General features: G+C 33.2%; 2 protein-coding genes and 1 pseudogene across 3 annotated transcripts; 1 reads left to right on the top strand and 2 right to left on the bottom strand.

The window, feature by feature from the left end:
* The first annotated feature begins 4,503 nt into the window (after positions 1–4,503).
* LOC145628812 (CAX-interacting protein 4 pseudogene) lies at positions 4,504–7,767 on the top strand (annotated as a pseudogene). Its single transcript, XR_014111492.1, has 3 exons — positions 4,504–4,708; positions 5,338–6,335; positions 7,496–7,767. The product of XR_014111492.1 is annotated as a CAX-interacting protein 4 pseudogene (transcript).
* Positions 7,768–8,499: 732 nt separating this feature from the next.
* Positions 8,500–12,960, bottom strand: LOC145626579 (small ribosomal subunit protein uS8my-like). The gene is made up of 3 exons (XM_081679033.1): positions 12,692–12,960; positions 9,590–9,750; positions 8,500–8,871 (listed from the first exon to the last, which is right to left on the bottom strand). Exons 1-3 carry the CDS (start codon positions 12,819–12,821, stop codon positions 8,773–8,775), a joined length of 390 nt encoding a protein of 129 aa, XP_081535159.1. The 5' UTR covers positions 12,822–12,960; the 3' UTR covers positions 8,500–8,772.
* Positions 12,961–13,536: 576 nt separating this feature from the next.
* Positions 13,537–16,049, bottom strand: LOC145626578 (putative methyltransferase At1g29790). The gene has a single exon (XM_081679032.1). The coding sequence runs from the start codon at positions 15,063–15,065 to the stop codon at positions 13,662–13,664; it is 1,404 nt and encodes a 467-aa protein (XP_081535158.1). The 5' UTR covers positions 15,066–16,049; the 3' UTR covers positions 13,537–13,661.
* Between the last annotated feature and the right edge of the window lie 9,868 nt (positions 16,050–25,917).

The raw sequence follows: 25,917 nt of genomic DNA, 5'->3' as shown, positions 1-25,917 counted from the left end.
CTTAATTTAACGACATTAATTCAATTTAAAATCAAATTAATTAAAAAATGAATTAATTATTAAAAAATAATTAATTGGCTAATAGAAAGGCGAGTTCCGACAATTGTACTGCTTAAATGCTTATCTACCATAACACAACAATGGTCCCCTACTCCTTCAAATCATCCTTCTCATTTTGCATGAAATAATGCTTCCATTAGTCAAAAAATTAAGTATAAAAAATTAGTACAAGTACACGAATGGGCGGTCGACATTTGTCCAAGTAAGTATGTTTAGTAATGGGTTTAAGTAAAAGACTAAAAACCATACCTAAAAAGCCAATTAAGTGGGAAACCCTAGTGTCTGATTACATTGCATAAATTAACCCATTTGAATAGTAGTTTTTGTCACTCTATTTGGGGGCAAAGCATTTCCTTTTTTGAAGTTTAAGTTGTACTAAAGTTAGTTAATGGGTCCCTTAATCTTCTAGTTAATTCTACTATTAGTACTAATTACAGTGCTAATCTTTGTGTAGCCAATTGTAATTAGACGCATGGCTAATTGTGCAATTCCTTTCATGGCATATATACTTGGGATTTTGTCAACTTTGAATAGCGTTTTATAACACCATTACTAATCATCATAGGTCTAGATTTATAAATTCCTAGCTAGCTTAATTAGTTAATTAGTAATTTAACCAATGAAATTGAGTTTTTAGTTTATGAGATGCTTTTGAGTGGTTACCATACGTGTGACGATTATTTGTAGTGAACGAATTATTCGTCCTGCTTTTGTTACAGGCCTTTAAATAATGAGGTGTAACATTCGAACTTTTTTTTTCTTAAATTGAAATAATAGCTTGTTGGATCTTCATTCCATATATAGTGTTAATGGCATCATCGACCTTTCATACAAGTCGATCATAATTTTAATTTTTGTTTAATTTTACAAAAAAATATTAGTCTAATTAATATACAAGGTATTTTGGTACGGATAATATAGCCACTACTTTACTAGTTTTTAAAGTTTTATTTTTCTTATTCTTATTCTCTTAAATCAATTTGCTATTTATTTAAAAATGATACTTTTATATATAGTTGTATCTTACATATTAAGTTTTTAAACCTACGAAGAAGTATCATCTCATCAACCAAACAATAGAGTTGAATTGTACGAGTAAAGCTAATCCTATAAGTTCTCTTAACTTTTGCATTACCATAATGCATTCATATGAAATCTAGAGTTGCTACTAATTTCAATAAATCCATGTAAAACTTAATGGGAATAAATTAAATGATTAAAAAAATTACTACCTTTCATGTCAAACAGCACCATGTAGTTTGGATGAGAATATAATTATATGTTCCAATAAATGGTCCATATAAATTAATGCTGTCCAATATTTCTTTGTTTGTTCTAATTGTTGGATCACTGTTGGGCTAAGCCGATTCTAAGTCAATAGGTGACATAAGGGTGTGTTTTAATTTACTGGAACCAACTTAACTAAACTAAATAGAGGTGAAATGAATTGTTTATGAGCTAAGAGAAGGAAATTAAGAACTAAATTGAACTGAACTAATTAAAGTAAACATGCCCTAACTCAGGACCTGTTCTGATTTACTGAACTGAAGTGAATTGACTGAACTGATTAGAGCTGAACTAAACTAAATATTTTATGAGAGAAGGAAATTAGGAGTTGAATTGAACTGAACTGAACTGAGCTGAATTGAACTTAAATAAAGCTGAAGAGAACATGCCCTCACTAAACTTATGACTTTATAAGTAGTTACGCTCTACAACCTCTACTGTACTCTTCGATGTGGTGATAGACTGATAGTTTTAACTTATTATTAGAAGATTTTATTTGAACACAAAGATGGTTGCTCTTTGTTTTATTTTTTAGGATAACATTTTACACGTACTTCTTTATGTAGCCACATTGCCACAAAATGCAATATCTAAATAGACAAGAAAAAAAGGAGTCTTATGGGATATTGTTCGATTCCTCTCAATGATTTTTGCTCTATAGTAGTATTCATTTGCTTCACTTTGATTAGCATTGGTGATTTTAAAAAATATAGTCACATGAAATCAAGTGTTTTTTTTTTTTTTTTTTGGTTTTTTTGTCTATTCATAGTTTTCAGTGGAATTTTTTTAGAATTAGTTGGGCCGTGCTTAAAACAGATGGACTCAGAGGCCCAAAATCAAAACAATCTGCATGATCAGGTCGGGTACAAAGTCCACCACAATGTTTTTTTTTTTTTTTTTTTTTTTTTTTTTTTTTTGGTGTTCCATCCGGTTCACCCTTTGGGCTAATTCGGATTCGGGGATCAGTTCTGGGTGGTTAGGTTCCAGTCCCCTCCCGATTGTTGTTGCGGGGGATCGAACACGGGTCCTCCCTACCAAGTGTAGTCCCAATCACCACTACACCAACAACCAATTGGTTAAGTCCACCACAATGTACTACAATAGTCCAGGTCCTTCTGGAGACTGGAGACCAATATCTTTTTAAAATTTCTTTTTTATTTCTTTCATTACTTTTTCCCAACAAAATGTAAACACACATTCTAAATAATTATAGTAGCAAACAAATTAACCAACATCTTTATCATTTTATATTCCGGACTATATGCCAATATACTATGGCCCCGTTCTCTTCACCCTATTTTTGCTGAACTGAAATTATTTTTACTGAAACAAAATTATATTTGCTGAACATAAATTATTTTTACTGAACTTAAATTATTTTTACTGAAATGAAATTATTTTTGCTGAACTGAAATTATTTTTACTGATTTTCTGTTATAATTTTTCTTTAAGAAAACTGAATTTTACTGAACTGAACTTATTTTTACTGAACTGAAATTAATTTTACTGAACTGAAATTAATTTTACTGAACTGAACTTATTTTTACTAAACTGAAATTATTTTTACTGAACTGAAATTAATTTTACTGAACTGAACTTATTTTTACTGAATAGAACTTATTTTTACTTAATATTATTTTTTGAAGGTGAAGAGAACAGGGCCTGTGTGATATGAAAGCTAGTTTTCTCAAAAAAAAATTTAACATAAATGTAGTTAGTTGATAGTTTCTTAATAAGTATGCATAATCTTAAAAGACACTTGTAAAAATGTAAGGTGATAAGAAAAGTATTAATTACCTTTTAAACAAAAAATGATGATACAGTTTTCATTTGTATTGTGTAAAGTAAACCCTTAAACTCAGGGGCCGTTTGGTTGGGGTTAATCATCAAAGGGAATGGGAATCAACTGCCCCCATTCCTTTTGTTGTTGTTTGTTAGACCATATTTTTCATTCCCTTTCCCCTCTTCATTCCCCAAAATCCCTCCAACTCCATTCCCCACCCCCCCTAGACTTTCCCATTCCCATTCCTTGGCCACCACTACACCACCATACCACCACCCTTCCACCTTTTCAACTCATCGGAAACCCGCACCACCACACCACGGCCAGCCGCGCCTCCCTTCCCCTTCCCCTCACAGCCAGCCGCGCCTCCCTTCCCCTCCCCTCACAACCAGCCGCGCCTCCCTTCCCCTTCCCCTCGCCGCGTCGCCGCGCCTCCCTTCCCCTTCCCCTCGCCGCGTCGCCGCGCCTCCCTTCCCCTCGCTGCGTCGCCGCGCCCTCAGGGAGTGAATGATGTTTTTCGGGGGAGGGGAGTTTCTAGGGTTTTTCGGGGTTGATCTCCGGGGAAGAAACGGTTGCGCGGAGGCCGGCGAATGGGAGGCGACGGTGAGGGGAAAGACGGCGAAGGTGTGGCTGGTGGTTTGGTGGTCGGATGGTGGCTAGAAAAGGTGGAACGTGTGTGGTTGTGTGGTGGTGGGTTGATGGGATTGTTTCCCTTTGTTTTTAAAACAAACAACATAGAGAATATTAGGTAATTTCATTCCATTCTCTACCATTCCCTTTGTTCATTCCATTCCGTTTACCCCGGGTGAACTAAACGACCCCTTATATTGATCCTAAGGAATATTAAATTGTCCTATTGTGCAAATAATTAATATGTGTTACGTATTAGGAATTAGGATTTACAATTGCACCAACTATGTTAATCTGTAATCATCGAAGCATTAATATTTCTTGAACTAGATAGATCCAAAGCACGAAGTTCATGTGTCATAAACTCATAATGATCACTTGGATGTCTAAAGTGTATGTTCAAGTTCACTTGGATATGTCTTTCAAAAAACAAAGTCTATAAAGTGTATGTTCAAGTTCATTCATAATATACGCAAGGATAAGGACTTAGGAGTATCAGAAGATAATAGAAAATGATTATTGTTGTTATTTATCCATTATAGTCGAGTTCATTCCCATTAGGATTGTTTTGAGAACGAGTGAAGGACTCTCCAAAATTAGGTCCGCTCTAAGGTAATTAATAATAGCTGGTAAAATTTAATAAAGTAAAAAAAAAAAAGGTCAAAATCCGTAAATTTCAATTGTGAGAATTAATATAAACCATAGAATTTAAATTAGAAAAAATAGTAATGCAATATACTTTTTCTTCAATTTGCCCGACACTTTTTTTCTTTGCCTTCTTTTCCTTTTTTCATCCTCATCAATTCCCTCTCTTCATCTAGACGCCATTAAAGCTCAAACCTCAAGCTTTTTCGCCATTTCCCCCTTCATCTTTGCTGATCCTCGGCCTTCGCGCTCGCTTCCGTCGTCTCCATTCTCAAGCGCCTCGGAAACCCTAATTTGATTTCGGTAATTTCTCAGCTTTCTTTCTTAATTTCTCAATTGTTTCTGATTAATTGCGTTTTAAATTTGAGGAATTCATGTTTTATTTCTATGAACATCGTATGATCTTGCCTGGATGTGGGGGAAGAAGAAGATGATTTTGTAATCTTTTCAGAAATAAGGAGAGAATACGCGTGTGTATTATACATAGCATTGAATAGGTTGGAATTTGGAATTAGGGTTGAATAATTAGCGTTTAATTGTTTAGCTAATTGATGATATTTTACTTTTTTAGATATGAGTTTGTTATTTTCAAATTGATTTCATGGGTTAATCTTGAAGGTTAACAAATAATAATGACTAGTTTTTGTTCTATTGATTTTGATGCCCGAAATTTATTGCCTTATCATTAGTTGGAACATTGATTTAACACTTGAATTGGCGAAAAGGTTCATATGGTTAACTTGTGAATTGGGAAGATTAGAATTTGAATTTGGTAGGGAAAACGAAGTCTGATTAATTAATTGGATCCATTGACACATTTTGTGTTTGAAATATTGTTTCTCTTTTGATATTTGTTGGGAATTCATGTTTGAAATCCTTGTTGTTCGTCTATTTCTAAATTCTGATCTTGTTTCCCTTGTGTTGTTTTATAGTTGTAGATTCGGGTTTCAAAATGCCGGCTACAGCAGGTAGGGTGCGTATGCCCGCGAATAACCGGGTGCACAGTAGTGCTGCTCTTCAGACTCACGGAATTTGGCAGAGTGCGATTGGTTATGATCCCTATGCTCCCACCAAAGATGATTCCAAGGTGGCTTCTCAGAGCAAGACTGAGGAAGATCCTGAGAATGCTTATGCAAATTTCCAGGGTTTGCTTGCTCTTGCTCGAATCACTGGTTCAAATAACGATGAGGCCCGTGGTGCTTGCAAGAAGTGTGGCCGTGTTGGGCATCTTACTTTTCAGTGTAGGAACTTTCTGAGTGTTAAGGAGGATGAGAAAGACCAAGATCTGATTCAGGCCAATGTCTTGGCTGGGCTGCAGAAAATTAAGGGTAGTTTTGGGAAAATGAATGGTAAAGTGGCTGCTGAGAGCGGAGAGGAGAGTTCTGAGGTGGATGATGAGACTGAGAGCTCTGATTCAAGTGAAGATTCTGAGATGGAGAAGATTATTGCTGAGAGATATGGGAAGAAGAAGAAGGCCAGTAGCAAATTGAAGTCTACAAAAAAGAAGAAAGATTCCTCGGATGATGAAGATTCTGATTCTGGAAGGAGGAAGAAAAGGGGTAGGTCAAAGAAGAGGAGGAGTGGGAAAAGATCAGGGACTGATTCAGATGATGAGAATGATGTTCGCAGGAAGAGGAGAAAGGAAAAGAGAAGGAAGAAGGATGAATCATCTGATGAAGAGGAGGAACGTCGAAAAAGGAAGAGTAGGAAGGAAAAGAGGAGGAGGAGGAGCCATCGACATGCAGATGATTCAGATGATACTGATGAATCTCCTAAGCGGCGTAAGAGAAAGAGCAGGAGGGCTAGGTCACCTTCTGATTCCGATGTCAGTGACTCAGAGGATTCTAGGGTTGGAAGGCACTCAAAGCGCTCAGATAAGAAGAGCCGGAAACGAACTTATGAAGATGATGAGTGATGTTGTTATCTTCAGGTATGAGCTTCAATGAGTAATCTATTATTTTTAACTAATGCTGTATTAAGTTTGTATTTATCAAATCATTTTTCTATGTTGTCCTTGCTGGTTACTTCTATATATTCTACAGTTAATCTACAATTCTTATATGTTTGCTTGACTTGCATATACAATGGTTGCCTTTGTGTAAAGTGAGATGTGCATGTCTTGCTGATTATTCCTCAAGAGTGAGATTTTTTTTCTATTTCATGAAGAAAAATCCTATTGTTTATGTTTTTTTTTTTTTTTTTTTTGGTCTTTTGTATTCACAAAGTAAAAATTTACAAGGGTTTATTGTCTCTTTCGGGCACCTGAAGTCGTCATATTATCTGCTTTTCATGTGGAAATTGAGGCTCCGGTTGTATATACTGCTTTGCAGTTTGCACCTTGTAGCTGCTCTTATCTTTTCTTTAAATTGAGTGATTGCATCTTTTGTTTTCTTCCTGTCCTGCTATTTTCCAACTTTGCTGTTGTCGATTATCTTTCACTCTTTTAGCCTTGTATTTTTTGATGAATCTAGAAACTCGAAGCATGCATTAACTTAATATCACTCGTTAGACTCTAACTATGCTACAATAAGGAGTATCTGAAGGACCCCATGTCATTGATGGTTTGGATGGTCCCAACTCCCAAGTAAGGCATTTATTGATGTATCCAGTTTGAGACCATAAGTTCGCTCACATTATTGATTGTTAATGTGATTGATGCCTTATGTTGCCCTCCAATACCACGGGAGTGTTGACAAGGCATCATGCTGGCATATACTACGTATAAACTTATCGCCTCCTTTATAGACAACCTCTAAATCTGGCCATGGCGTGGGCCAAAGAAGAAAGGATTAGGGGGAGGGGAGGACAAACAAGTAAAAAGAAAGGTTTCAATTGTTCCACATGTAGAAGTAATGGGTTCATCTGTATGCTTTATGCTTGTCCAACTTGAAGTGATGGGAGATGTTTATGCAGCTCGCTGTTTATAACGAGTCATTTATAATAATGACATTGGTTAGGTTATACTGTGTTTAGTATATGTAGGTTCATTTATGTGTGTTTAAATATGTTTCCCCCGGTTTTTTGTCCATTATCTTCACTATCTAAAATAGTTAAACAGATTAATAATTTGTGGTGGTTACTATCTTGCAGGGACTGGATTCATGTACCATGTCATCTGAACTAGCTACTGCAAAGTTATATGGCTGAGCCCTGTGAAATATGCCATCTATCTTCCATGTTTCTGAGGAATGGAAATCAAATATAGTAGTAGGGCTCTTGCCCCTTGTATTCTGTTGTAACGAAACTGGTTGCCTTTATGTACGGAGCTATCCATTTAATTTTGCTTGTTTATTCGACCTACATGGTGAATGGTTATGACTTTAGTAAGTTGTTATTATATAATCTTATGTGTTTACTGAGAATATCCACGATGAGCGTGGACAGACTTGAACACAAATGTGTATTGTCTGTGTACGCAATGTTCAATATTTCTTGCATCTCCCATCAAATATCTTGAACATCTGATGTTAAAAGATTTTCAGCTTCCAGAGTTCCAGGTTGATCTTATTCTACACTGGTTCTTAAGTGTAACAAAATTTTGATGCATTGGCATTTGGCATCAAATTCAAGCATGTTGATAAAGCAATTTAGCCAGCAGCATATTTTACAATTTAGCCAGCAGCATGTTGCAGTACATATTTTACAATTTTTATTGTTTTTTTCCTCTTTCGTTGAAATAAAAACAACCATTATTATGAAGAATTCTAGTTTGCTGCAATCATAGGCAACGTGTTACAGCCTTGCTGTAGGGCCTTTCCAAAGAGATTCAATTAATGATAATCACTGAAATGCCTTTTCTTGTCATGGTTTATTAGTTATCAATCAACCTTTCATCATTCCTTTTGCTGTCAATACTTCAATACCTCACTAATCTTTACTGTCAAATGCAATAATTTAGTCTAATACTGAACAATTTGAGTAAAATAAGCCCTATTTGTTACTCTGTAGTATTTTATCCTTGAAGAGTGACATAAATAAATAAGATCTAGAGCCATATCTTGAGTTTATGAGCTTATTCAAATAATAGCAAAAAACCATTCGAAATTTCAAGTTTCCACTAGATTTCAAGTTTTCACTAGAAGATTATACAGTAATTGCTGAAGCCCCTGTAGGCATAGGAATTCTTTTCACATGAATTTCTGTAGAATATCATTTCTGCACCAAACTAATCCGGGAAAATGACACAATGAAGAATACATGATATTTGGCCAAGACCTAATTAGTAGCATCTTCAAACATGAAAATGATGTGATATTGAGTAGTTCAAACTTCTGTCTCATGCAACTTTGTTAAAAAATGGCTACAATCTCATAAACACAATCATTTCCACCAGTAAATTGACTATAGAAGTCATATCAAGTTTGTAATCAATGAAAATAACCAAGAACTTGACCCCCCACATTTTGTTTGATGGCTTCTTCATGGTCCAGGACACCGTTCGGAGTTGTAATTACAACATAGCCCCACTGCACAAAAAAAAAATAAAAAAAGAGATAAACATCAGAGAAGACCCAAGAACAAACCCCCTCCCAAAAAAATACGAAGTAAAAAATAAAAATGAAACTTTTTAAGATAGCCCTCCCTTAAGGCCTTTATTGTATCTCTTTGAATAGGACTCATTTTAACCAACCTTCTTTCTCGGTGATGACTGTTAAGTATTCAAGATTGCTAAGTTAAGCACAGCGAATGACTCCCTCTTCCCTAGCCTAAATTAATTGCTAAGTCTAGTATAACTATCCTAGATCAATTGCTGGGGTAACGAAAAAGTCGTTACCTCCCAATGCATAGATAGATCCGTGGTAAAAAATTGGGATATGTACTTCCTATTCAATCTCTTTTTTTACAACCCAAAATGCTTGAACAGAAGGAGAAAATTAACTTCACAAACAAGCTCTAAAGTTGAATATCTTCTAGAGTTCTACATTGACCAGGAATTTAAAAAATTCTTTTTTATTTTGGGAGAGCAGTAAGGGGTGAGACATCCACTTCCCATCCATTGCTGAGTGCAAAAGTGGGGTAAAAGAAAAGTTGGACAAAATTCAACCACTTACTATTGCTCAGCAACAATGAGCTTAGAGCACATTAGAAACAAACCCAAACCTTGTGTTGAGCTCTCACTTGATTCTTGCAATCAGGAGCACATGGACATTAGTCAGAATGCTTTCAGAGTATGAAAATACACACCTGTCGTGTTGGGAGAGTCTCCTTTCTATACTTTTCAACATCCTTTGCTTTCAAGTCCTGTCTATAAGTGAGAGCTTTGCAGTCATTCACCCGTCCTAGAAGTTCTACAGTTGCCTTTCCAACTCTATGCAGATCGTGAACTTGAAAATCTTTGATATACCCTGCAAATAAGATAACCAGCTTTCTTTGTGAAAAAAGAGGTACAGGGGTAGTTGTATCAGTTTAATAAAATTGTGAGTGTTTCCCATAAAAAAATATAAAAAAATAAAAAAAAAGAGAGAGAGAGAGAGTAATTTTGACTTGAAAAAACGGCTAAACAACTTAATAGCAAAAGCCTGATTTTAAAGTGGGGGAAAAAAAGAATCAAGCATTTGATATTCAATGAAAGCATAGACTTTAGGGTATAGACCGCAACAATATCAGAGCTTTAATCTAAATGATAAGGTCAGCTACATGAACTGGAACAAAACATCATTCTCAATAATGTTCCCCATAGCTAAACCTGTACTGGTAGCATATCCAAATAACGCAACACCATGCCTTGGTTACCAAAACCTCACCAACCTCCATCAGGCAAGGATTTGTGAAGATTGTCTGGTAACTCGCAGCACCAAGCTTCAGCATATCCATCTTGATTCATTCCAATCTCTCCTATATCTAAGGTCCATTGACACAAGCCCCTAGACATTAATATTATCACCTTTTCTAGTAGTGTTTAATGAACACAAAAAAATATAAGTCATTGACCAAGTTTACAATTGACTTACTGATAGAAAAGTAGTTCTGTATATGTACCAATATACCATTACATGCAATCATACAAAGATGTGAATTTGACAACAGTTTAGAGTAAGCTAGCCTTGGTTTAAAAAAGCGCGCCTAGGCGCTCCTTACTGCCAGGCTCTGGGAAATGGGCTTTAGCTAGGTGAGGCTCAGTCACCTACGGAAGGCGCGCGCCTCGTGCGCCTCAAAGTGCCTTTGGTAAGGCGCGCCTTTGCGCCTCAAGGAAAATAACTAAGATTTAAGATTATAAATTGAAGAGTGATGGACGTTTTTTCAAATTCAGACTACCTTAGCTTAAAATATATCATTATTAATTTATTATGAATCTTTTCAATTGGTATTAAGTACTATCAAAGTAAAAAATAATTTGAAATAAATATATAAATACATGCGCCTTGCATACAAAAGGCGCGCGCCTTTGCCTTGCGCCTCACGCCTAGGCTGCAAGGACCATTTGTGCCTTGGTGCGCCTTGCGCTTTTTAAAACTAAGAGCTAGCCCAAGAGTGGAAAAAACGTATTTATATGAATTTATTCATGACCTATCGGAACAGTGTCGTCTCTAAGAGGGTGAAAAGATGGTATGTAAGTTTAGATTTGGATCAAAGTGTACAAAAAGGGTGGAGATTTCAGACTCAATCAGCTTATTTTAGAAATTAGGATACTATTACAGGCTTCACTAAACTGACAAAAGACAATAGATAGAAGTTATAGTCAAAGGCTCACAGCAACAGATGATAAAAGCTACCCAGTAACATAACAATAAGAGAATTTCTTGGAGGGAACATGTGCAGTTCAAATAATTTCCTAGTGATGTATTACAGTATTACCGATTAGCTATTCACAAGTTTATCACCAATGACAGCTAGATTTATTTATAGCATCTCAAAAGTGCTGCATGTGGGAAGCTCTAAATAATAGATTCTGCCAACTAAATCTGGTAGCTTATCTCATTCCCCAAGATTTTTTACGTCATCGACTCACCGGTCATGGTTAAGATTTAAGAAAGCTATTATAAAGTCAAATGAGCTAAAGTTCATATTCAATCTATGATCCTAGATGATTAAGCATAACATAAACCTATATGTAAAGGATTTTGAAGAAATTCACAGGCACAATACAATCCTTCCCACATGCATTCTCCAACTCAGGTCGCTGATGGCTTAATATTGCCAGAATCATACATAACTGGCCAATGTTTCTAACAGCGCTAACATTTGCTATGGCAGAAATGTTCAGCACCTTAAACAATTTTCTTTTCTTTTCAAGTTCATAAGGGAAAGCGTAAAACAGATTAATGTTGCAACAGGTTATTTTGCACTAAAAGTATGAAGAAACCATTTGGAAGCTGCAGTGATGTGATCCGTGGATGGAAATCTAATCCCCAAACATTTACCATGTTTCCCTTATGCTCACCCCCAACCATTGAATACTAAATACTGCCAATAGCCATAGGTCCAAGCAAGGCACGAATATGAGAAATACTGAAATTTTCCCAGGTCTAACTGCCCTCGCAACAATGGGTTTGGAGCTTTAGGTTACAGATGTTATGACTTATGAGTACTACATTATTTTCCATATACACCTACACTGTTTAAACTAGAAAATTTACTCGAGTGTGATTCATTAACCCCCAAGAATGTGTCTTAAGCCCTTGAAATTGTCTACCTCGATATGTCACGAAATTGAATTTCCAACTCAAAATGTCAATACTTTAAATCCTATTTCCAAGAACCAATTCCGTAGACATCCAACTCTTATGATCTTACTCCCCTCTTATTCCACTATAATGAAGAAATTAATGTGTAGTCCGAACCACTGCTCTCAACACTCACAACAAGTGAAAAAAAGAACCCTTTGTAAAGCAATTTGCAACCGAGTTCCGCCGTATTGCAAATGGAGGGAATGCTCAAGGACCATACAATAGTCACTAGCTATAGTAGATCTTGCAAGGTTGTTTGTTGTGGTAATGATCCTCAAACTCTCATCCTATGCATAAACATCAACCCAATACAATTAACAACTTCCTAATACAACTTCCTAATAAAACTTCCTAATCATTCTATTAACAACAAATTCAACAGCAACCCAATACAATTATCTTCCTAAAAACCCAAAATTTCCAGAAAAAAGGGGAAATCATATCTCAACAGAAGCATCAATTTCGAGCTAAAATCACTCCCAAATAAAATATCATTACCAAATTAAGATGCAAACAAAGAAGCAACTTAAAGGGTCAAATTCAATTGCATAACATACCCATAAAAATAGAATTTTTAATCAAATCACAAGCATAAATTCACCCAAAAAAAAAAGAAGACCTCGATTTTTCATGATGTGGAGAAAGGAGCACATGACAGTAGAAATGGGTTGGAGTTCAGCGGTAGCTTTGTTTCTCTTCTCAGCGTTAACAATGGTGCGAAGTGCATCGTTGAGTATTCTTCTCCCCATTTTCTCTCTCCTCCTTCACTTGCTTGCTCGTTGAAGATGAATGAGGTTTTAGGGAATTCACTATTTCAGTGTGATTGAAATCAAGAGGGTTTTTGGGGTCTTTTTTGGGCCTCTTTTCTTTGGACCTTTTTTCTTTGTGTCACTTGTGAGTTGTGACTATGAGGGCATGTATAGCATGTTGGTGAGGTTTTTAAAGGAGGAAATTGAGAGTTGTCAAATTGGGTGTGAAGTTCGAGTCGTCTTGAATTCTCGATATGCTGGATCAATTACGAGTAAAATTGTATTTTGAATCGCATCATTTTAGGTTTGGTCAAGATAATTTTGGTCATGTTGGTTTATGACAGTTATAATATTATACTATATACTAGTTTTCCTTGTTTAATATATGGGTTTATTTTATCTATGTTATGCGTATATAACTATTGTTGTTCACGAAAGATGTTTTTCTTCTCAATAAAAGAAAGAAGTACAATAGTTCTATCATTCAAGACGTTTAATCATTATAAATGTGTCCATAAGTGAAAATAAGAATTCTTTAGGGTTTAAATGAAAATTAATTACAGATGTATTTGATTTTTTTTTTTTTTTTTTGACATGAAAGTTAATTACCATATGCTTGAAAAAGCACATAATCGTGGCTCTAGGGTGAAACAACCTTGCACAGGGCACAAGATTTCAACTAGTTGTGAGAAAGCATAGGTGATATCAGAAAAGAAACAAATTGAATCATTAAGGGAAAGGAGCAACAATATAAACTGTTCAATACAACATAATTTTTGCATGATTACATTAGTAATTTTCGCTGCGAATACTAAACAAAATGAGTATCAAGCAATAAACTCACAAGGACCTAGGGGGCTTTTCAAGCAAAGCAGATAGATAAACCTCGTCTTTTGACTTAGGAGTTACAACCCACTTATGCTTCTTGTACCTGAACTGCAGGAACATGTACATGTAATCATCTAAGTCATTTCTATTACAGAAGAATCTATCTATCCATAACAAACCTCCAGGTCTCAGAATTCGATCCCAATCGAATAATATGAAATCCAACAGTAGCAGGTCGATCCATCCATCCAAGAGACCAGTTGTGTGGATCAAGTCCATCGTGTTTTCAAAGAATGGGAGCCGTTGATTAGGTGTTACATACAAGTGAAGTAACCCTCGAAGTGCAATCGTTTCACTGAAAGGTGCCCCCAAATTCAGGGCAGTTGAAATAATGGTGACATTTTGTTCCATCATCCTTGCAGCAAAACTACCAGTACCCACACTGTAGTCGATGCCAACCCGTATCTCCCCTGGCTTGATAGCCAAAACATCACTTATGAGAAATTCAGCAGGAGAAATAGAGCTTTTGTTGACCCATTTAAGCCTCTCCTTTTCCATCTCAAAGCATCCTGTGCACTTGGTGTAACCTCGATCAGTATTGTTGCTCGATAAGCACTCAAAGTCCCTGCACCTGTAGAGATTCCATCTGACATTTCTTCCATCTGGTATCTTCCATAGTGATTCATTGATTGGTTTTGGCTTGAGGAAGGTCTTGGAGGCCCTTGTCAAGCAACGTCTTCGAGGCAATGGATCACATCCATGAAGCATAAGCTTCTGAGCTAGATTCCAGTCATCCTTGCAATAAGAACCCACATCATAATCCATGTAAAATTCTAAATCTTTCTTCATTAAAACACAAGCATGGCCTATCGTATTGTAAATCCTCTCTGTTTTAAAAATGTTAACCTTCCCATTCTTGTTCTCTTTCGGGGTGATATACTTTCTGATCTCCTCAACCACGAAATTATTAATCAACGGTTCCTCCATAAAAGTCGTGTTTCCACTACCTCCCACTTTTGGTAATCTGATTTGTCTAAGTGTAATGTGAGAGTCGTAAAGAGGTTGAATAACCTCATCCTCTAAGTACCTCTTAAACTCTAGCTTTGACACATTACTCTTCTCCAAATCATCTTTGTCTTTCTCCATCTTTTGCACATAGGCTTCAAGCTTGGTTTGCAAATTTTCCATCTTTTCAAGCACCTCCTCAATACGATTAGACAACGCCTTGGCATCAAACCCCTCGAAAGCATCCTTCTCCCCATAAAAATGACGGCAAATATCTTCACTATGAAAGAAAAATCCAGCATGATAGAATCTAACTAGGCTAGAAATGCTCACAATGATAACAAGCACTCCCAAAAACAACTGAAGCCATCCCATTATTCGGTTAAATCTCCATTTCGGATTCTTTGCCATGCCTAATTCTATCCAAATGACCCTCTAATACTACTTTTCTTCCTTTAAATTCTTCCTAAGATCGAACTAAATTCATAGGTCCAAATTGCATATTACCCAAAATCAGCCAAATTTGAGGATTCTGATAATTAGAATAACCATATCATCAAGATCAACCAACTTAGTTTCCCTTCTCTACAAGAACTCAGCTAACCTCATACTACTCAAAATTCACAAAACCCAACATTATAAATTACTCAAAATCAACCAAATTAATCAACTAATACCTAAGATCATACCTTACTTAAACATTACCAAAACAATGAAAAAAACAAGGTAAAACTATCATAACATAATCATATACATGCAAATTACTCAAAAACAAAATACAACACTAAAAATTAAAGGGGAAAGATCACAATTACCAACATTTAATTTCTCTCCAAATAAAAAGCCCTCAGAAATTTGAATCCTGCAAAATGTGATAAAAACTCTCCAATAATGAGAATTTTATAAGCATAATATTGGAATTCTACCCAACTTTTGTAATAGGATAAAGAATTCCACTTTAAGTATGATATAACTAAACCCATTTTGCTTAAAACCCACAAAAAAAAAAACCCTTAAAAAATTAATTAATTTAACCCCAGAATTGCTTACAAATTCAGCAAATATGAGCTCTTTAAAGCTGGAAAATTTATAAATTTCATTAAAATTTTCTCTCTCCACCTGAATCACAAATTAGGCAAACACATGAAATTTAAAGCTCAAAAAATGAAATTTTACGAAACCAATCACGTGAAAAAAAAAAGTTTAAAAATTCTCATTGAGTGATTCAATTACTACCCAATAAATGGAGTTGACTTGGGAAATTTGATAATAAGTGGGTTTGGTCTTTTTCCAAATCCAAATTAAATTTCGGATCTTCTTCAATTAAAAATTTACTGTTTTTTGGGATATTTTTCGTTTTCTTAGAAAGTTTGGTAAATGGTACTATTCGTTTTAGGCAATTTGCCATGTTAGATTAGTCGAGGAAAACTTAAACTAACGGCAAAATCATATGATATGTGCTCAATCCAAGTCATAAATTTATCCGATTGACTCCGTGGCACACAAAAATAGTTTTCATAACATAAACTTTCATACGTGGTTGGCCAGAGTTACTCGTGTTTTTCATAAATAATTTGACTTATGTAGAATCCTATTTAACTTTAAAGTTAAAGACAAATTTTTGTATGTGGCTGACCACACCGTGTGGCCAGCCACAATAATTATTATTATTATTTTTTTTTTTTTTAAATATCACAAATCTTCTCTCTTCTTTTCTTATCTTCTTCTCCAAACCATACATCACCAACAACCATATCTCTACTATACCCATTTTCTCTCTCCTCTTTTTTTAGCTTCTTCTTCAAGCCAAACCACACATCACCAACAACCATATATCTACTCCACCCATTTTTTCTCTCCTCTTTGTCAAATTGCTGCAATTAAAGCCGGAAATTGTAGAAATTGGGTGTTAAATTGCTGTGAAAAATTGTGATTAATTATCCTTAAAATCACCAACAACATTTGAAGTAGTGAAATTGATGAGAACCAAAGAAATGTGAGCTCGTTTTCTTCGTGGAATCTTAAATCAAACATTCTACGTCAAAAATTGTAGGGTGTTACTAGTTTGGTTATGGGTACTTGTAGGTGTTACTGGTTTGATCAGGGGTTACATGTAGGGTGTTACTGGTTTAATTTGGTGATGGTGTTACTGGTTTGGTCAGGTGTTACTGGTTTGGTCAGGGGTTACATGTAGGATGTTACTGGTTTGGTCAGGGGTTACATGTAGGATGTTACTGGTTTGGTCAGGTGTTACTGGTTTGGTGAGGGTGTTACTGGTTTGGTCAGGGGTTACATGTAGGATGTTACTGGTTTGGTCAGGGGTTACTTGTAAGGTGTTACTGGTTTGGTCAGGTTACTTGTAGGGTGTTACTGGTTTGGTCAGGGGTTACTTGTAGGGTGTTACTGGTTTGGTGATGGTGTTACTGGTTTGGTCAGGGGTTACATGTAGGATGTTACTGGTTTGGTCAGGGGTTACTTGTAGGGTGTTACTGGTTTGGTGAGGGTGTTACTGGTTTGGTCAGGTTACTTGTAGGGTGTTACTGGTTTTGGTCCGGGGTTACTTGTAGGGTGTTACTGGTTTGGTTAGGGGTTACTTGTAGGGTGTTACTAGTTTTGTTCAAGAGTTACTTGTAGGGTGTTACTGGTTTGGTTAGGGATTGCTTGTAGAGTGTTACTAGTTTTGGTCCTGGGTTACTTGTAGGGTGTTACTGGTTTGGTTAGGGGTCACTTGTAGGGTGTTACTAGTTTTGTTCAAGAGTTACTTATAGGGTGTTACTGGTTTGGTTAGGGATTGCTTGTAGAGTGTTACTAGTTTTGCTCAAGGGTTACTTGTAGGGTGTTACTGGTTTGGTATGGGGCTTACAAGTAACCGTTGAATAAGTAACAAGTAACCCTTGAATAAGTAATTCATACAAGTAACCTTTGAAGTAACTCATATAAGTAACTCATTCAAGTAACCCTTGAATAAATAACTCATACAAGTAACCCTTGAATTAACTCATACAAGTAACCCCTGAAAAAAATACAAGTAACCCCTGGAAAAAAAATACAACTAAATCTTGAAAAAAAAAAATACAAGTAACCCCTGAAAAAAAAAATACAAGTAACTCTTGAAAAAAAAAATACAAGTAACCCCTGAATAAGTAACCCTTGAAAAAAAATACGAGTAACCCCTGAAAAAAAAAATACAAGTAACCCCTGAATAAGTAATCCATACAAGTAACCTCTGAAAAAAAAAAATACAATTAACATCTGAAAAAAAAAAATTACAAGTAACCCCTGAATAAATAATCCATACAACTATACAAGTAACCCCTGAAAAAAAAAATACAAGTAACCCCTGAATAAGTAATCCATACAAGTAACCCCTGAAAAAAAATACAAGTAACCCCTGAAAAAAAAAAAAAAAATACAAGTAACCCCTGAATAAATAATCCATACAACTATACAAGTAACCCCTGAAAAAAAAAATACAAGTAACCCCTGAATAAGTAATCCATACAAGTAACCCCTGAAAAAAAATACAAGTAACCCCTGAAAAAAAAAAAAAATACAAGTAACCCCTGAAAAAAAAAATACAAGTAACCCCTGAAAAAAAAAATACAAGTCCTGAAAAAAAAAATACAAGTAACCCCTGAAAAAAAAATACAAGTAACCCTGACAAAACCAATAACCCCGTTATGCGAGTGAATAGTAACCCCGTTATACTGTATAATCCGTTATTTTCACTGATTTGACAGCAGGCCACACCACCAAAAAAGCTCTGAAAATTAAATAGTTTATCTCTTACGAAGTATTCTCTTATCTTATCTCGTATAATACCTGGTACAAAAGTTATAATCCAAGTAGTTTTAGGTTTCTTATAAGTCATATCCCTTATAAAGTTATAAATACGCATACAATAAAACACGGAGTAATATAATTAAACGACCCTCTAGTCCTCTAATTACATAAACAAAGGTTGTAAGTGGGAAAGACCGAAGCAATGAGTTACAGAAGAAGAAGCTCATATGAGAAAGAGATACGTAACTTTTGGTTTGGAATAGCAATGATTTGATTTCTTTGCATTGGTCTTTTTCTTTTTAATATTTCTGTTGTACAAGTTCGTCATAAAAAAGTAATTCCTAACAATAGTACTAACGATAAGAATAATGATTCTTCGCCTATCAATAACAACGATTCTAATGGTGATGTTCATAATTCCTACTCGGTCTCCAACAAAGATGGTGTGATTGATTACCACGGGCAGCATTGGGCTAATTATCGCAACGACGACAAGAATAATTATGGCGATGATTATTATGATGATTTATACTACGACGAGTATGATCTTTAATTTTTTGAAAAAATTATTGACACGAACTTAATACTATGATAAACAGTATACTGTTGCATTGTTAGGTTAGCGTCAAGTTTGAATCAATGGTGTGAAAATTGAGGAAATGTGGAGATTATTAGTTATTAATTATTACTCCGTACTATTTTTTAAGAGGAAAATTTTATTTTTGTTTTGTTTAGATTTTGAATTATTGATAGTATGTACATCCAAAGGCATTATTATGAAATTATGATAAGACAATTTATCTTCAATTGTGTTTTAAATTCATATTGGGACATAATTTTCATTAGTATTTGAGCCAAACTACAATATTATTTAGATCAAAATTCTTATGCTAGTTGACGTGATCTTGACCGATAAAGTAGCTAGCCACTGTTTCAAAAGCACCAACATGAAAACTACCTAATTATAAGTATACTATGAAGCAGGGTGAAAGAATAATTTACCTCCGTTTCTCATTATGTGCAATAAAATATTACTCATATTATTTTGTGAAACATAATTTATTCCTTTATTGTCAATAATAAGAAACAGAGGTAGTACTTGTTTTCATGACCTAGGATGAAATTTCGTTTACATTATTTACCTTTATAGCTTTATGACCTAGGATGAAATTTCGTTTACATTATTTACCCTTATAGCTTTCTCCATCCAAACAACATATACACATAGGAATTGAAGTGTTTTAATTCCTTCTTAATATTTCACTATTACTTTTGTGTAGCGACCGTTATATACGGAGTAATAGATAATTTGTTCTCCTTTGATGATTATTTTTCATTTAATCATCAATTGAGAGCAAAAACTAACTTTGGTTAACTGGGTGCATTGTACACGCGGGTATTTAGGTCCCTTTTAACTCTAAAAAAAATAATAATAATAAAAAATAAATAAATTTGGCAGAATGGAGGGCCAACATGATTATTTGGACAGATTTGGCACAGTTAAGTTCAAGCACTAAAAGGAGAACTAGCAACATTTTAGCTAAGCTGAAATAAGTCAAATAACAGGTGACTGTTGTCAATTTTAAAAAAAGGAGTGGTTACTTTGTTTTTTAATAAGTGGCTATATGGTGTGGTCAGCCACACACAAGACGCACTGTTCTTTTAAAAAAAAAAAATCAAATCTGATCTTTATTTTTCCTTTTTCTTAGGACTTTAATGATATATTATAGGAGATGAATATCGTTTTTTTTAAATAATTAAAAATAAATAAATAAACAATTAGATAAGTATAAACGAGGTAAAATAAGCCAAGGAATTATAATTTGATTCTATTCAAAAAAAAAAAGGGAATTATAATGTGATAAGTTATTATTATAAGGATTAATAACGCTAACTTCACCTAAAAAAAAGTTGAAACAAACTCATATAAGTGATCTGTACATAAAAATGCACCCTATCAATCTTTCCAACTCATATTTAAATAAAGAGTAAATTTCAACTTTAAACTATTAATGTTTTGATTTCCACTCGACTCCTAAAGTCCTAAGGCCATAAATAGTGTATCATTGATGCAGCCACAGCCACAGCCACGGCCACAACCACAATAATAAGACAGCATAACTAGAATAAAAAGTGTACATCTCAAAATAGGTTTCATAGGAGACGCAAGATTAATTGGTTTTGTTTCATTTAATGCTTTTTTTTTTTTTATTTATTTATGTATAAACAGGCTAAATCAGTTAAGTTAATTAGTTAAAAAGTATGATTTTTATTTTTATTTTCTTGTTTTTTATAGCAATGTTTTATTGGATTATTGTTTGCTTGTAAAAAAAAAAAATTAACATCATATGATAATTAATGCACAATTTTTTGTATGTGGCTGGCCACACAGTAACTCCGTTATACGCGTGAATAGTAACCCCGTTATGTGCGTGTCTGAATCCGTTATTTTTACTGACTTGGCAGCTGGCCACACACACTGTGACCCGCTGCACAAAATTTTTTTAAAAGTGTTAAGTAAAGATAGAATTATATGCTGTTAAATATTTTTAGAAAGTTTAATAGTTTTTCAATTGCCATAGGATTATCTTATTACACGAGTTTGTGAACTTGTATAAGTATACTTATCGATTAGGCTTTTTTTTTTTTATATATGACACGCTTATAAATAGGATTAAAATCCGTTTATATTTTCCAAGAACTCGACAACTTTCTACATAATCACAACTCACAAGGGTACGTGAACGTTAGTTCAAAAGTTCGTGATCGACAATGAGTCACCGAAGAACAACAGGACAATCTAAGAAAGAGACGTGTGTGTTATGGTTTGGGATCGTAATGCTTTGTTTTCTAAGCATTGGTTTGTTTCTTTTCAATCTTTCTCTTGCACAAGTTCATCAACAAGAACAAGTTTATAATCTTGGTCGTTTCTTTTCTTCATCAATGTTCTCCAAGAGTTATAGTGATGATGTTCCGCCTTCCGCCTCGACCACCAACAACGTTCGTGCTAGTGTTGATGAATATGGTGATGAATTTTGTTGGAGAGACGAACTTTAGTTCGGAATTCTCTATATTACATACTCCATAGTTGGTAAATTTATGTTTGAAGTTTGAAATTGTTGACACGAATTTCACATTATGATTATTTTATTGTTTTTTACTCAATAACACATCTTTTTTTTTTTTAAGATGTTTTTTTTTTTCGAATTTTATATATCCGTACTTTAAAAATTATATATACCAAAGTATATTTGCGGTTTAATTTGGCGAATGTACATTATTTATTTACTTAATTAAGTCCCTTTTTTTTTTTTTGATATCGAATTAGAACCCATCATGGATCAACCCGATCCGAGATATTTAGTTGTGAGTTGTGACATGTATGTACGAGTATATTACAGTAGCACTTTAATATGCGAACTTGTATAGTTGTATATATACTTTAATATGCGAACTTGTATAGTTGTATATATAATAATGAAATACATAGAGGTCATTAATGTAAGCAAGATTTTATTATAGTAGTATGTCTCAAGTTGGCTAACAATCGTAAAGGAAAGTTTTAATTGAAAAAATAATTGCAACGCATGTACTTACATGTTACACCGACAATCTTATATTCTTCATTATAAAAAAAACAACACTAAAAAGTTAAACTACTACTTTAAAATAAACTTCAACCCCTAATTAATGTACTCAACCCCTAATTAATGTACTCAACCCCTAAAACACTAAGTAGTCCCTCAATCTTTAAATCCATAAAATTGTCATAATATATAGGAGAGACTAATTATTTTCGAGAAAATACAAGCTTATCAATATGATAAATAAAATTTGTTTATCAAATGGCAAAATTGTAAATAAATCAACAACTTTTTAGTAAATATGGGTTCCACTGTTTTTGATATATTTACGAAAATGTCATGATGACTAGGTATTTATGTTGTTTTATTTACCATTTTGCCATTTGATAAACAAATTTTGTTTATCATATTGATTAACCGGGGCTTCCTTGTTGTTTCCTTTAATAAAAAGCATTTTGATAAGGAGAGGTAGCTTAGTTAACTACTTGTATTAAGTTAATGTTTTTATTATTTAAAATACATGTATTTGATTTATGTACTGTACGTGATGTAAGTATTTTTGTAAAATATGTAAATTAATCGTATATTGAAAAGTTTAACAGTATATACACCCGGACGCACCTTGTACTCGACGCTATTTTTATTTTTAGTTTATTTAATTTGATGATTAAATGAGTACAACCAAATGAGCAATAGTCATCAAATAATTGAGCAAAAATACATTTGGATGCACCTTATATCTGGGTGTATATAGAAACTCCCTCCATTCCAGAATATTTGAGACAACATATTTATTTCACTATTCATGTACTCCGTATTAGCTTTAATTATACTCCCTCTATGTTTTAGTAAGTGTTACACTTTAACCGCCACATAATTTTTGGCAGTTTAATTGATATAATATAACCTGCAACTTTAAATCATATTAAATCATATTGACCATATTGACCCTAAACATATTAAATCGGTTAACTACCTTTTAAATACCCTCATCATATAATTCATATTGACCGTATTGAGTATTGACCCATACATGATTCCTTGTTTTCAACCTTATAAAAAGCACTAATTTTCTTACCAAAATCAAAACGCAAAGTGCACTACTACTATATTATAGTATAATAAATCTTCTATGTATATTATAAAATTATATCTTGTCGATAACTCCTAGTCTCCCATTGGTCAATCTACTTTAATTTCAAACTCCGTTCATTTCACCCGACTTTATTCAAAATAAAATTAAATTTAACAAGTCCAGCTTAGTAAAATTAAAATTAATACTCCCTCCTTCTCTAAATTAAAAGTCTATTTCTCTTTATTATATGAGTAATAAATATTAAAAACTATCTTATAATAAAGGGACTGAAGGAATAGGTCAGAGTTATTGAAAACAAGTGAAAAGAATAAGGGAATTATAACCCCAAGAACCCCTAGTAGAATTTAGTTTCATAACCATACCTTTAATTTAAGAAATCAAATATTAAACACTAGATCAAACATTGCTCGGTTTAGAATGATATAACATTATATAACGACTTAATGAAATCATGTGGATTATTGTACTGTTGTACAAATCGGGCGGCAAGCTGCAAAGGCCCCCACTGTTTACTTGAATCAATAAAAATCATAGGTTCATAGTCAATGCGTTATTACGCTTTAAATTTGAAAGGTTGGAGATCATTCTTTTGGTTGACATCTATATAGAACTTCATTAACATGTCTACTGCATATTCTTTTCTTATCTTGAAGTTCTTTATGCTTTCTTTTTTATTACAAAGTTTAGTTTCATATTCTTTTTTATTACAAAGTTTTAGTTCATTTAATAAATTTCTTACCTCAAATGCTAAAGGTTTGAGGTTTGAATTCTATCAACAAGTGAGAATACCAGGGATATGAAATCCCTTATCTTTACTTTTTACTCTCAAACTCTCAAATTCTCAAGTGTCTAGTCCAAAATCACGAGGGTTGAAGTGTAATCAAATCTTCCTTACCATTACCAACAAAAAAAAAAAAAAAAAAAAAAAAAAAAAAAAATCATTTAATTTTTTTTACAAAAATTATATTTACACAAGTTTAATTACTCCTCTCACTTTATCTATATTTTTTTTTAATTTTATTTTTTTTATTTTACATCCACGCACAAGTTACAACACCAAAACTCTCTCTTCAATTGTCTCAATGTGCATAAACAATAATAAGAAAGAAATATTGAGATCAGAGATAGTAGTTATAAGATGTTCCCGGATTAATTAGGATCTTTTACCAAAATAGCTAATTTGATAAAAATATTTACCAAAATGGCTAATTATAAAATTTAATTCCCAAACTAGCTAAATTATTAACTTGGAAGTAATTTATCTATTTCTTATTTTTCTTTGAACTGGTTTGGTTCACTTTAATTTATTGATTTTTTTTTTTGTTTTTTTGTTTTTTTTAATTTTCATAAAGATTTTTTTTTTCGAGTTGAAAAATTTAAGCAATATACAAAAATACGGAGTATGCAGTGGTAGAACTCTAATTTCAATTTTTTAAAAAAGCCCTAATTTTTTGCATCTAGATCATACCAATCACAAAAATTTGAAATTTCAAGTAGTATTGTTTTATCAAGACTATCACAAATTATACCACGATAAAGGAAATAAAGTATTGTTCAACTTTTTTCGGAGCAAATCATCATCAATAATCAATATCAATAATTATATACTAAAAGACACACCATCAATGACATGTGTCATTTTTTAGTGTGTCCTTAGTATATTTTTAAAAAAATAATTGAAAAACAACTGATAGAGAATATATGCAAATATTTTCTTCTAAAATTAAGAAAAAATAATCACAAAATAATATATTTACCAACATAGATATTTAACCATATCTTTATTTAAATTCCTGTATAAATAATTACTTTTAAATGTATAGTGATTATTTATTAAAAAAAAATCATGAATATATATCTTTCAAGCTAAAATAATTAGTAAATGACAAATTTTCAAACATAGAATAAAAAATAACATGCCATTTGGGTACAAAATATAATTAAGATTGAATGTAAAATAAAACATGCAATCCTAAACGATAGGGAAAAAATATTTTAAGTTGGTTGATTATAAAATAAGAAATTTATTTTAGACCATATTGTTTATTATATTTAAATATAATTTTTAATTAATACACCCTAATAAAGAGTGAAAAACCGTGCATGACACGGGATCTAACCTAGTATTTTGGAAATGATACCCAACATTAATAATTTAAATAATTTTATTTTTTTTTTATTGAAAGAAGTTTTATTACTATATCTCAGTGAGAAATTTTGACTTTATATTTTGGGAGTGAGACCCAACATTAATAATTTAAATAAAAGTTAAAAATATATTGGTAAAGAATAAGATATATTGCATAATAATATAAAATACTAACACGAATAGTGAGTATTGAGTAATTTTAGTTAAGAACAAGTTTTATGCTTTCTTATTACGAATAGTATAGTAAAATATAATTACTCTTTCCGTCTCACATTAGTAAATTAGTTGTACTATAAATTTAATTAGACATTGAGATTAATCTTATGGTATATCACAATATTTATTATACTTTTTAATGTTTTATTTTACTTCTAATTATTTCGTTTTGTACTCTTTTTAATAAACGAATTAATAGTGTAAAACTGTACATAGCACAGGGTTTAAATTAGTTTTAAACTATGGCATCATAATTTCCCAAAGAAAAACAAAATTCCAAAACATTATTTTAAAAAAAAAAAAAAAAAAAAAAAAATTCATAATGTGAACCAAAATGGTTCAATGCAATATAAGAAATAGATAAATTCATTCCAAGTTACTCGTAATAAAATTAGCCAGTTTGGGAATTAAAATTTATAATTAGCCGTTTTGGTA

The sequence above is a fragment of the Chenopodium album genome, chromosome 4, assembly GCF_948465745.1.
Source record: "Chenopodium album chromosome 4, dcCheAlbu1.1, whole genome shotgun sequence".
In the NCBI taxonomy this organism is placed as follows: domain Eukaryota; kingdom Viridiplantae; phylum Streptophyta; class Magnoliopsida; order Caryophyllales; family Amaranthaceae; genus Chenopodium; species Chenopodium album.
This window is presented reverse-complemented; position numbering and strand designations above follow the sequence as displayed.

Coding starts and splice junctions, on each gene's coding strand:
- LOC145626579 (XM_081679033.1), bottom strand. CDS start 12,821: ATGGGGAGAAGAATACTCAACGATGCACTTCGCACCATTGTTAACGCT. Junction 9,751..12,691: donor CCACATCATGAAAAATCGAG/GTCTTCTTTTTT, acceptor TCTTATTTGCAG/GGTATATCAAAGATTTTCAA. Junction 8,872..9,589: donor AGACTCTCCCAACACGACAG/GTGTGTATTTTC, acceptor TTTTTTGTGCAG/TGGGGCTATGTTGTAATTAC.
- LOC145626578 (XM_081679032.1), bottom strand. CDS start 15,065: ATGGCAAAGAATCCGAAATGGAGATTTAACCGAATAATGGGATGGCTT.